The sequence below is a fragment of the Arachis hypogaea genome, chromosome 13 (genome assembly GCF_003086295.3).
Source record: "Arachis hypogaea cultivar Tifrunner chromosome 13, arahy.Tifrunner.gnm2.J5K5, whole genome shotgun sequence".
NCBI lineage: Eukaryota > Viridiplantae > Streptophyta > Magnoliopsida > Fabales > Fabaceae > Arachis > Arachis hypogaea.
In genome coordinates, this window is record NC_092048.1 from 138,726,810 (window position 1) to 138,739,791 (window position 12,982).

At 35.0% G+C, this 12,982-nt stretch overlaps 1 protein-coding gene across 1 annotated transcript; it reads right to left on the reverse strand.

Annotated features, from left to right (window-relative positions):
* Positions 1 to 1,721: 1,721 nt before the first annotated feature.
* LOC112792064 (protein DETOXIFICATION 44, chloroplastic) lies at positions 1,722 to 8,733 on the reverse strand. The gene is made up of 13 exons (XM_025835149.2): positions 8,376 to 8,733; positions 7,687 to 7,811; positions 7,125 to 7,277; positions 6,862 to 7,004; positions 5,817 to 5,952; positions 5,222 to 5,318; positions 5,016 to 5,116; positions 4,191 to 4,354; positions 3,788 to 3,859; positions 3,552 to 3,668; positions 2,771 to 2,866; positions 2,520 to 2,641; positions 1,722 to 2,198 (listed from the first exon to the last, which is right to left on the reverse strand). The coding sequence occupies exons 1-13, from the start codon at positions 8,654 to 8,656 to the stop codon at positions 2,138 to 2,140; spliced, it is 1,668 nt and encodes a 555-aa protein (XP_025690934.1). The 5' UTR covers positions 8,657 to 8,733; the 3' UTR covers positions 1,722 to 2,137.
* Positions 8,734 to 12,982: the final 4,249 nt, after the last annotated feature.

The following is a 12,982-nucleotide window of genomic DNA, read 5'->3' on the forward strand; positions in this document are numbered from 1 at the left end:
AATATTTAAAAAATTCTAACAAAAAACAACCATAATATCAGTAAGAAAAATAAAAAATTAGTAAAATGATCTAAATATTTTTTTTTACTTTACATGAGCATAAAAAAAATCAAATATGAGCCAATGAGTTATAGATCAAATGGCATAGTCTTTCCATACTCAAATGATTGTTATTTATGTTTTTTTTTTATAGATGAGACTAAACGATAAAATTAGTAAAAAAAATAAATTATTGATGAAAATTGATGTACAATTGTGAAATTGATAATTAAAAAAATTATCAATTTAGTTAAAAAATTTAAATTATCTTATAATTTTTAATTATCAATTTTATATAAAGATAATTATACGTAACTTAACTATGGAAGAAAAATTATAATTCTATTTCAAGTGAATGATAATTTATACATATCACATATACATCCAGATAGAAAAAATAAACAAAAAAAATTTGAAGAGTTTAAAATTGAACCTGCATTTTCTGACTCAATTGTTAAACTAAGCAAATTCTTAATCTCGAAGTCACCAATGATGTTGCTGATTACACCACCGAATGGCTAAATCAAACAAACTCTTTAGTCTTCAAATTACTCATGACGTTGCTGAATACAGCACTGAATTCTAAGAACGTACTTATCATCCCATACAAATCGACTACATCCAATACAAATACTCAAAACCCCTCAAAAATCCTTACACACTGTTACATGAGAATGTCATGCATCTTCAACAACAAAAAAAACCTTTGAATTATATATTTTAGTAGCAATGTTTTCATTACACTTAACTAATTCTTCTCTTTGTTGAATTATTTTAGCTGTGCTTTTTGTTCCATCATTCTTTTTTTGTCTTCTTTTTAATTGTTGTTTCGTTGTGGTTGGAGAATTTTCTTTCTATAATTCTTACATGTTTCTGTATATGAATTTTATCTTTCATGAATTGCCGTGCTTTATTAACAAACCCTTTTAAGGAGCTAAACGAAGTTGACGGAATTTTGATTTTGTTTGACCGAAGTTGATGCAGTGGAGGAAGTACTTCATCAGAGAGTACTCTTGAGAAGTGGAAAGAGTACATTCAGTACAATAAGCAGCAACAACAACTAATCAGTAAAGGAGATTGAATTGAATCACTGTGTTGGTGAAAGAGCAACTTGTCTGAACACTTGAATAATATACAGTCCAGTTTGCAGGCATGGAAATATGTCATGATTATAGTTTCTTGAGTCCACTGGGTGGTTACTTGCCTTAACACTTGAATAATACACAGTTTGCAGACATGGAAGTAAGTTATGATTATAGGTTCTTGAGTTCAGACTATGACTTTGGTCTATTGGAAGAGAAGAAGTTACTTGAGATGTGCTATTTCATAATGATAGGATTAATGCGTGATCTGCTTTTAGTTTTTTTTTTTTTTTATTTCGGTAGGGGTTATTGCAGTATGTTGTTTTTGCCCCCACTATAATGATTCAAATAAGGCCTAGTTTGCATTATCTTTTTTCACATCTCAATCACTATATATAATTATATACTACGTAAAAACTATGCATTAAGCTATAAATGTTGAGCTGTGGTGCCATTTTATGTGAAAATTAGAGATCTCTCGTGTTAATTGAGAGTTTGAACATGTATGTACTTCAACCTCAAACATAAAACATGTAAAATTGCAAATCACTTCTTTCTTCTATATTTCCAGAATTGTTTAGTAATGTGAAAACTACTGACTTGAACAATGCAAAGGACTATATTCCATTTAGAAGAATCACATGTCAAAAGAAAAAGAATGCACAAATTGTCAAATATGCAAGGTTGCCTTTCCCTACGAATGCTAAACAAAAGACTGTGCAATCTCCTAATAAATACAAATTTCTTCTATGACTTGTTCTCTCCCTCTCTGTGTACTTCTTTGGAAACTATATAAATTCTATCTAGCTGTATCAGCAACATTTTCATTTTGAAAAACTGGTTTGCAGCAAGTACTGCAACATTCCAATAACTTGCTCTAGTCCTACACTGTTATGTATTCTATCCAATTGCAAGGGTATGGAAATCAGGCCTATTTTTCACAACATAGAGCTCTTGATCATGCTCTGGCCATTCAAAAAGTTTGCCTTTATTGGATGACTTCAAAATAATGTCGGTCAGTTTCCACCACCATCTTTATACCAGACCATACTCCACGGGCCATTTTTGCTGCTCAACCTGTCAAAACATGTGTTTAAATTATGTAGATTTAAATCACTTTCCATAATTCCCTCTAAAGTTTTCTCAAGTCTGCTTATAGCTCTAGCTATAGGAGTAGGACTATGAAAAAGATTAACTCCAAAATAAAGTTGCAATACATTTTCATACATGTAACAGCATGCCATATCACATGCTGACAAGCATGTCCAGTTTCATGCTGGGATTCTTTTTGGTGCAAGGTTGCCAATATGGAAGGTATAGTGAGTCATAACAACCAACAAAAAGTGTCCCAGTTGTCACCATAATAATGAATTAGATGTGTCAATGCCAAATATCTACCTCCATGTTCCGGCGAGAACACGCATAGTCATGAAGAGAAACAACCCTGCCCAGACTCCAGGAAGTCCAAGTTCTGGAGCAGCTACCAGCAAGAACATTGAAGAAACTAGTCCAACCAGCATCTACCCAATAACGAAACCCAAGAAACAAAATGTAAGGATAAAGGAGGGAACAAACGACGAGAAAAAGATTAAAGCAAAATTAGTCATGAGACTTTTTAAGTATTTTTAATCATCAGGTTGCACAATTACCGTTGAGTACGCAGCATAACCATAGTCTGATACCCCATAGTAAAGCCCATCAATGACAAATGCCAAAGCATTCACTGGTTGAGTTCCAGCCACAAACTGCACAATATGATTAAATTTCAGATATTTCAAACATTACTGATACGTACATGCGTTCACAGTCAGAAAGGAGGATCATGCATAATATAATAGCTGAGTAGACATTTAATAGCCACGCTGAAACTTAGCCTAGCTAAAAATAAGATATTATATTTCAATCAGTCCAAGAAGCTTTTGTCATGCAAGGTATGATTCATCAGTACTAGAGTCGCGATAGTCTGATGTTACAAATATATAAACATACAACAAAATGAACCTTCAGTTATTAGCCAACCAACAGTAAACCATTTGCTTATTTAAATGGAGCTCAACACTTCACAACAATTTATACTGGTTAGTTAATGTCAAGTCTAACCTCCCAAAAAGAAAAAAGAAAAAAATTCCTGAAGATAATCTAGCTAAGATATAAGATTATACATTCATCATCACTAAGTAACCTTGAAAAGATAAATTGTTTGTGACGCTCCATTATTTGGGAGGAAAAGAAGGGAAACAAAAAAGAGTTGATTCTTATGCTTTGCATGAAAATGATGTCGCTAGAAAAAGATGCTCTCCAATTAATGTCTTGAACTGGATTTCAATTTTTAGTTGGTGTTAAGGACCCGACACACAAACTTCAACTTCTGCAGTCTCGTTGCTTTGACTTTTATATCAATCCAAGTCAACAAGAATTGTTATTTCTTACCAATATGCCTGACCGAGCAACACTAAGAACGTCCAAGTCTGTGGTAAATAAGCTTGAAAATGATCCAAACCCAAAGAATAAGATCACGGACAAAGTAATTCCTGTTCCTAAACCAATCTGCTTGACACATAAAAGAGAGTAGGTGAAACGAATTCTGGATGGATCTGTGTACAAGTTATATCATTCAACTAAGAAAGTAAGAACAAAGTAAGTTACTGGAGGCAATAATCAAGCACCTGTAATACTCTATATGTAATGAGGCGTGCTTGCTCGTAATTTCCCTGTGAGTAACTGCTGGCAAGAAGTGTCTGTAAAATAAATGTCATTACTCATTACAATATTACACAATAACAGGACATCATTTTGAGCCCCACTTAAAATTTTGAAAAGACTTTGGCTTATGAGCAAAAAGTCTTAAAACTTGACCATACCCAACCTGCTTGTTTACTTGGTCGGGAAAGCCCCCAAATGTCCATAAAATAAACAAATGCAGTTCATAATTATAAAATAAAACTTTATTCGACTGGATTCATTTGTGTCTTGGAAACTGAATATGATAAACTAACGAGAGATATGTTTTGATCATGTTCTCTGCGGTACTTTGTTACTTCATAGTCATTTATGAATGCAAGATCTAACCTGACCAGCAAGTGCCAGAGCATCAGTGAGCAAAGATATCGGCAGCCAAACTTGCATGCAAATTTGATGACCAGCCATAGGTATAGGGCCCTGCTTAGCTGCCATAGAGGTTGACAGTGTCAAAGTCAGAAACACAGCCACAGTCCTGCCGATAAGAAGACCACCTACAATACAAAATGCAACAGTCAAAGTAAAACTAACTGCCTAATTAGCTAGGTTATGTCTTCGACCCAGTTAGAGTTAAGAAAACAAAAACCATATTTCGTGACTAAAAGTACAAAATACACATTATAATGTGTGAACAGACACAAAAGCCCTGTTAAAATGATCTATTCAATCAAATTCCCCTTTCAGGAACAATGCGATCATAATATTCTTGAAAAATGAACTCTATGGGATCGTAATTTTTAAATCAGTCAATCATATCTGATCCTATCAGCAAATCCTTCCAGTTTCTCGAAATTCTCATTCCAGTTTACTAGTTACTAAAATGCGCAATCCAACTTGAAGCTACATGTAAAATCTATAGCCAACAGTAGCAATAAATACAAAACCACAAATAGAATACACTATCCATTCAAAGCATGAAATCAAGAAAAACTGAAACTATTGATCCCTGAACTCATGTTAATCTGATTAGTTATAAAGCTAATAATCATGCAAATTTGAAGTTCATCTTGAAATTTTCAATGCATTTGTACAGAAAGAACTAGTAACAATTTTTCCAATCCACTCTGATAATTTTATTATCATTACCGAAACAAAAAGCTTCCTCTGTATATGGACAGACTTAGCAACACTACGACTTAATTTAGAAAGAGGTACCAGATTTCAGATAGCTGAAAATTTTTCTCCCATCAATGTGAAAAGGCGTTAGGAGCACATTGCCGGTCAATTTCCATAGAAGAATAAAAGCAATTAAGTATCTGGTGAGCAAAAGAAAAATTGCGTCAAATGCAGAAGATTACATAAATTCAGGGGCATGTGCAAAATGCACAGATAAAACTAAGTTTACCACATTGTTGACGTACTCAGAGATCACTGTAGCAGCTGCAGCACCACTAATGCCAAGACCAAAAAAGAATATTAATATTGGATCCAATATCGCATTAAGAACATTGCCAGCACCTGAAAATTCAAGCGAAGCAATCTCCATCAATACATCCACAAATTTTTCACATCAACAAGACTAAAGTGCAGACGTAAGTCTACAAAAACTAAATATACTCGAAGAAATAATTTGAGAATCTGCTTGTGCTTCTTCTATGCAGTAAAGAGTCAAGGAATGAAAATGAGAACAGATATTCCATATAAGCTATTTGCTTTGTCATTCATTTATTAGCCTGTGTTGTAAGATTCCATTCTTTCTGGATTGAGTATAATAGGAAAACACAGCCTTTACTAAGAGTGCAGACTGTTGAAAAGAGGAGGAAAACAGGCCCGTTACAAAAAGAAAAGAAACCATGGAGTTAAAAAGGATGGAGTAAACCACAGAAAATGCCACGGGAAGAGGATGGAATTCTAGTATCACACGCGGGGAGGATTTTGGGGGGGGTAATATTTCTAATTTTCAATCAAATTTGAGTGAGAAAAGATAAAGGTATAGGATGCTGATGCAGTACTTGCCAACAGCATATAGAGGCGTCTTTGTATCCTTAAATCCACGAAAAGTGCCTTGAGCAGCTAATGCAATCACAATTGCTGGAGCGCCAAAGGCCCTTAGCATAAGAAAGTTCTCAGCAGGTCCACGCATAGGAGAATCCTGTACAAAAAATAAATGGATTATGGAGTAGATGATATTAATAAGATTTTTATCAAGTCTAAGGAGACAGAAGTAAGGTTCAATTATAGATAATGAAATGTTCCGTGAAATGGTTTTCCAAAAATGCAATGTTTATTTCTATTAAGCTCAGACCAACTAAAAGGGGAAAAGAAATACTGGGCCATAGAAAAATCTCTTGTTATGCATATAATGATTGATGACAGAGAATTTGAAGCAAGAAAAAGTAAGTTTACATTGATTGACTAATTGTCAATATATTTCTTGAAGTGGATGGCAACATAATTAATTAACTGAAAGGTAACTAGTACATAATGATATTGGTGTTATAATAAGGTTCTCACCCTTAAATATAAGAATTAGTAACAAGAACTATCACATGTCTATTAGAATTGAACATGGATTTGGAAATGAAATTCAGATCCTTTTATTATTGTGCAATATTGACGTTAATTCATCAAAAAAGTTATGCACCACTATATAGAATAAAAAGAATGGCTTAAAAGAAAAATGCAATGACTACTTTTCAAAATAGATTAAGAAAAAGAAAAGTAATGAATCTGCAACTGTGTAACAGGGAACAAGCCTATGAGAAGCAAATTGAACTTTCATGATTCAACCTAAAGTAAGATTGCTTCCAACTGAGATTTTACACAATAGTTCTACAGAGAAGTTGTAAAAAAGCATTCACTGATTTATATTACATGGAAAAAAAATCCATTCTTCCACCCTCCCCCCCTTCCCTTCCCTCTCTTTTTTTTCCTATTCATATGGTTGGCCGGGTGGTGTTGTCTTGGACAACCAAGTGTAGACTCTGAAGAAAATAACATGCTGACACAAAATAAATATACAAGGTAATTATTGATCAATAATCAGCCAAGGTTGACATACAGCAGGTATACCCATGATGTTCATAATGATGCCAGAACCAAGGGAAAGAAGCAGAGTTTCAGCAATTCCAAGAGTAGCAGCAAGTGCTAAAGAAGTTGATACTGAAGGAATACGCCTCTTGCTTTGGTATTTGCCACCAAAATCTAGATGATACCAAAGTGGAACAAAACCGTCAGTAGAGGCATCTAAAGAAGGGAACCTATGACCATGTCTGGAAAACTAGTCAGATTATTAAAGAGGTGTAGCTTTCTTATAAAGCTTACTACTTTCATCAGTTTGACTGGAATCCTTGCTGATCAGTGCCTGTTCCTCGGCAACAAAGGATGTGGTAATATTAAGTAAAGGAATGTTAAATATTTTTGACACCAAATTAAACACAGAAGTTGAAACCCCAACTGCAGCCAATTCAGCAGGCCCTGCATATATAAATATAATTAAGAGGGATTTCTCACTACAACAACAATCATCAATCAAATGTATGTCCAACCAAACAGAACCTAAGACAAGCAAATACTTGTAACCATCATCACCAACTACAATTACAAGAATACAACTATCTATTAAATAAACAACAAACTAGCAATTCAGAATGGTTGGCTTCCAGGGTGAGAATAAACTTAAGCCAAATAAGCTGCAGGCAGATAAATTACAATTCCATACTTTCGAACAGTTTAAAACAAGAAAATGCAAACCAATAAATAAAATTAATTTAATCAAATTAGCTTACTTTATACAAGAGTATGTTTGAGTTAATGATTTAAGTGACTATTAACAGAAAGTTACTAATAACTAACTAACTAATTCACCATCTGTAATAATAAGTACCTATGTGGCCAACAAACGCTGTGTCGATCAGTGAGGTAAGTGGATCAGCTGCCAATGCCAAAGTTGCAGGTAGTGCAATGGACAGTATTTCCTTCCCCAGTTCATCGAATTTAAGCCACCCATCTCTGTTCAAAGCAGGTATATTAAACTTCAAAACTCCAATTTACATGCAAATAACCTAAAAATAGAAAAGAAAGACAAACTTTTTAACTGAAAATTCTCAGTCACACATTAAATCAGATTCAAAGAAAGAGAAGGCAGAAACTTTATCAAATTAAATCCTCAAAGTTCAATCTTAATTAAAATCGAAGAAACAAACTTCAAAATCCCAAATCACAAATAAATAACATAAGAATAAAGCCATAGACTAATTTCAAAAGTTCCATTTACATGTACGATTGAGCTAACAATAGCTTCATTAATTTTAAATCTCTTTCAAAACGAAGAAACTAACTTCAACTCAAATCTCTTCAAAAACGAAGAAACTAACTTCAACTCAAATCCCAAATTCTGCATCAAATTAAATTCAAACAAAGCTCAATCATGATCAAGTTAAAGCCACACATTTCAGCTGAAACCCCAAGAAACCCACTTTTAAGCCCCAATTACGCATAAACTAAGCCCAAAAAAAATAGAAAAAAGAAAAGGAAAAAAATCCAGCTCTGATAGTAACTCAATTGAAGCATTACCCGAATCGACGAAGAAAAGCAAAGGAATCATCCGAAGAAGACGAATTGCGAGAAGATTCATCTTCAAGGGAGCTAGTTTCAACGGAATCATTGGTGGTGGTGGTGGTGGCACCGTTGTTTTTCAAAGAAGCTTTTGGTGCGATTCGGATTCGAATGCGAGAAAAGCAATGATAAGGCTTTGGGATTAAAGTAGGAGATTTGAATGGTGGATGACAGCAATGGTGAGGTTGAAGTTGCAGAGAGTGAATGCAAAGAAAGCGGTGACATTGAGAAGATGCCATTGAAGCACCTGCACCACACAGTGGAGAATGAAAGGTGACGGAAATGTAACGTACTGAATAACGGCATAAGTAACATAACCATATATTTATTTTCATTTTCATTTTATTTATTTTCCTTCTTTTTTTTCATTTTAATGGACACGTAATTTTACTCTGTCACAAAAAATAAATAAAAGCAATAATAAATATGTATTTGGTGGGGCCATGTACTGCTTGGGCCTCAAATGATTGTTAATGGTTTCGGCCTCATATTCTGAGATTTTCAAATTGGTAGTGGTAAAATATGAATCACAAATTTAAAATATGAATTTTGTGGGAAATTTTTTTTTTATAAAGAATAAACTATCATTTGAAACATTTAAGGGTTAATTATTGTTCATTTTTTAACTCAATAATAAAGTTAGATCTAAAGTGGACAAGTCTAATTTTATAAAGAGAAAAGATTCAAACAATATTTTTTTGTCTATCCAACCTACATAAAGAATAGATTTATTGGTTTCTGTGCCTGACTTTACGTATAGAATCTTAACTACATTTATGAATTTGACTAAAATTCATTAAAGAATCTCAACAAATTTCTAAACCAAAAGGAAATAACTATCCATTATTATAGGTGAATAAGTTGCAGAAAGATAGCAAAATTATATTTTCTATTGTATAAATATATCCCATCAATCTTAGGTATTTTTCAATCTCAATTCACTTAAATCTATTCAAAATTCTAGCTAATTTAACCATTGGAGTCCCTTACAAGTACTACTCCATCATCACTCAAAGACCTTCGATGTAGTGATGGACTCAAAAAATTTATGTTAAGAGAAAAAAATAATGCACATTACTTTCAAAAGATATATTAATCTAAAATATATATAAAAAAATAAAAGTGCACATTAGTTATTCGAATACGAAAAAATCAAATAAAAATTACATTAGCCACTAACTTTGTTCTCTTCAAATATTGAAGGTCTCTTCTTGTTTTCATATTTTAAAAATGTTGAATGATTGTTTCATTCTAAACATGATTATGAGCACTATCATGGTTTTTAACATGTGTTTGTAATCGCTCCTTCTTTTTTTAATTTGAAAAGCCATCTTTTATAAAAGCATCACCATTCACATCATCAAATTTTATAAAATTGCAACAAAGATGCAACACCCTACCACACAGAGCTTTACACTTAGAATGTAAAACAGAGGTGGCGAGGCGCTACGACCTCTAAAAATAAAAATTTAATATATAATATAATGAGAAAGGTTTATAACTAGGAGCCTCTGAGGAAAAAGGGATAAATCAAAACCGTTAAATCAAAAAGTACAATACTCTGATTGATAACGTAAACGAAACAGATAAAGAATAAGCTAGCGCGAGAAGATATACAAGAAAATGCCAAAAATACAGATATCAAGACTCAAGACTCGGTTTGCGAAGATAACCGGTCCGAACATAGAAGTATACATACATATATGAAGTAGGAGAACCCAAAAGAAAAGACAAGTTACAGAACCTGTTTCTCCAAAATAACCTTTAAAAGGAATCCATACAACATATATATATATATATATATATATATATATATATATATATATATATGTATATGTATAATAGGTGGAGATAATAAGTATCTAAGCAAATACAATTAACCAAAATAAACCCAAGAGATAAAGATCTTCACAACATCAGAAGCTTCCAGCATGCCTCAGCGAGGAGCCTCACGTCCTGTATCTGAAAACCACAAAATTCGCATGGGTGAGAACCGGAGGTTCTCAGAATGGTAACAGTACCCACATATCTAACATATAATGTCCTGGGAAAGTCAAAGACAATCCTAGAACTTCCAACAGATAATTAAAACTTAAAATAGAACTAAACCATGAAATTAAAATATGCAACTAGCTAAGGGTCTTCAGAGCTATCTAAAACTCCCCTTTCCAACTCCTCCGAACCTCCCAACTGCCTGCGGAACCAAATGCAACAAACACCATTATTACAAACAGAAAAATCACAAATAGGATTCAATATAGCAAATAATCAAGTAGCATTTAGTTATGCAATCACTTAGGCAATAAAAATAAGACATATAAATGCATATGATGCATGCCTGTCCTAGTGGTTGATGAGTCCCATCAGTCGGTTATAGAGCCAACCCGACAAGTCCTAGTAGCTAACCATTGGACTGTCCATCGGTCGAGCATCCCCAACTCGAGTAATTCTCAATCATAAACATAATCATAATCATAATCATACAACACCCACACTGGTGTTTATCTATGGGGGCGAGCTCATCCGAAACTTTCACAGTGTCTGGCCACCCTTGTGACATAGGATCAGCAGAGTATCGAGTCTCAACCTGGAGCACGTGGTGGCTAGTCACTGCTTTCATCCAGGGAAACTCGTATCTCAGATAATCATTTCACATTTTCATTCATAACATTCCATAATCATTCATTCTGACCATATCATCACACATCATAACCCGGGGCAAGTGGGGGCAAAACCACAACTCTTGCGCTCACCCGGGGAACCTCTATACTAACCAACCTGGAGCAAGTGGGGCGAAACCACAATCCTTGCATCTACCCAGGAGGTACGTTCTCATATGCCCAGGAAGAACCAAGGAGGGGATCCTAACCTCCCACCATCTCGTTGGGGGAGATTTTACAATACCAGGGGGAATAAGGAAGGAGATCCTCACCTTCCACCGTCTCTCTGGGGTCGCACTTTCGAGAAAGAGAACTTAAGATAAAATAATCATTCACATTTTTATTTCCAACCATAAATCATAATTTATCATAGCCATCTGGCTCATAACATAATCCATAACCAGCCAATAATCATTATTAAATACAGCCCTTCGACTCATGGCATACACCGCACTTCCATCATCATCCTCAGCAACTCATACAATCATCATTAATCATAATTCATCATTAACTCTCCCCTTACTTCACCCTCAAGCTACCACTCTTCCTAGCTTCCTCTCATTACTAGGCATACTATAAGGATTTAGGACTAAACGAATGAAAATGGAGGTTTAGAAGTTTAAAATTCGGTTTTAATAAACACAAAAGTCATATTTGCTGAAAATAGGGTCACAAAAGATTATAAGCTTGCTGGAAAGGTGAAACATTTAAAAACAAGGTTTTAAAAAAAACAGGGCAGTGTGCGTACGCACAGGAGTAAAATTTTCCAATTCTGTTCGCTTGCACAAGGCGTGCGAATGCCCTCAACTGAATATGCTTCCCAACGTGTGTGTGCGCACAACTTGCAAAACTTCGTTGGTTGTGTGCGCGCACAAAGCGTGCTAACGCTCCCAGCAGCAGCCATATCCCTGTGCGTGCGTACGCTCAAGGCTGTGCGTGCGCACAAGTTCAAAAATCCACAGAGTGTGCGTGTACACACAAACCAGAAATCACAAATTCTGCAGAATTCACAGAATTCAGATTTCAGGCCCCAACTTTCAATGATCATATCTATCCAACAAAGATGACGTAAGCTCGGACCAGAACGAGCTCAAGTAGTTGAAGAACAGGCTCAAGCCCTAGAGGCTGGATTTATCAGGGAAGTCAAGTATCTGACATCGTTAGCAAATGTGGTGCTGGTAAAAAAGCAAAATGGGAACTGAAGGATATGCGTTGATTATACCGACCTCAACTAAGGCTGTCCAAAGGACCCATGTCCCCTACCCAATATTGACGCCTTCGTAGATTCCTCTTCATGATCCCAGTACCTATCGTTCATGGACGCCTACTCGGGATATAATCAAATCCCGATGGACAAGTCGGACCAGGAGAAAATGTCGTTCATCACAGCTAGAGTAAACTACTGCTACGTGGTCATGTCATTTGGATTGAAAAATGCAGGAGCCACATATCAAATATTAATAAGATGTTCGCACCTCACTTCGGAAACCTAATGGAGTTATACGTGGACGACATGTTAGTGAAAACCAAGGATAAGGCAAACCTCTTGTCCGACCTCTCACATGTCTTCAGCACCATAAGAAGACATGGGATGAGGTTAAATCTCACCAAATGCACTTTTGCAATGGAAGCAGGAAAATTTCCAGGGTTCATGCTCACGTAGAGGGGAAGTGAGGCCAACCTTGACAAGTGTAGAACAATCTTAGAAATGAGAAGTTCGACTTGTTTGAAGGAAGGCCAACAGTTGAATGGCCGACTTGCAGCCTTATCCAGATTTTTTGGCAGGATCAGCCTTGAGATCCTTGCCACTTTTTTCACTACTTAGAAAAGGATGCCAATTTGAGTAGACTTTTGAATAGGAAGAAGCCTTTCAGGAATTCAAAAAATTCTTAAGTCAACTACCCA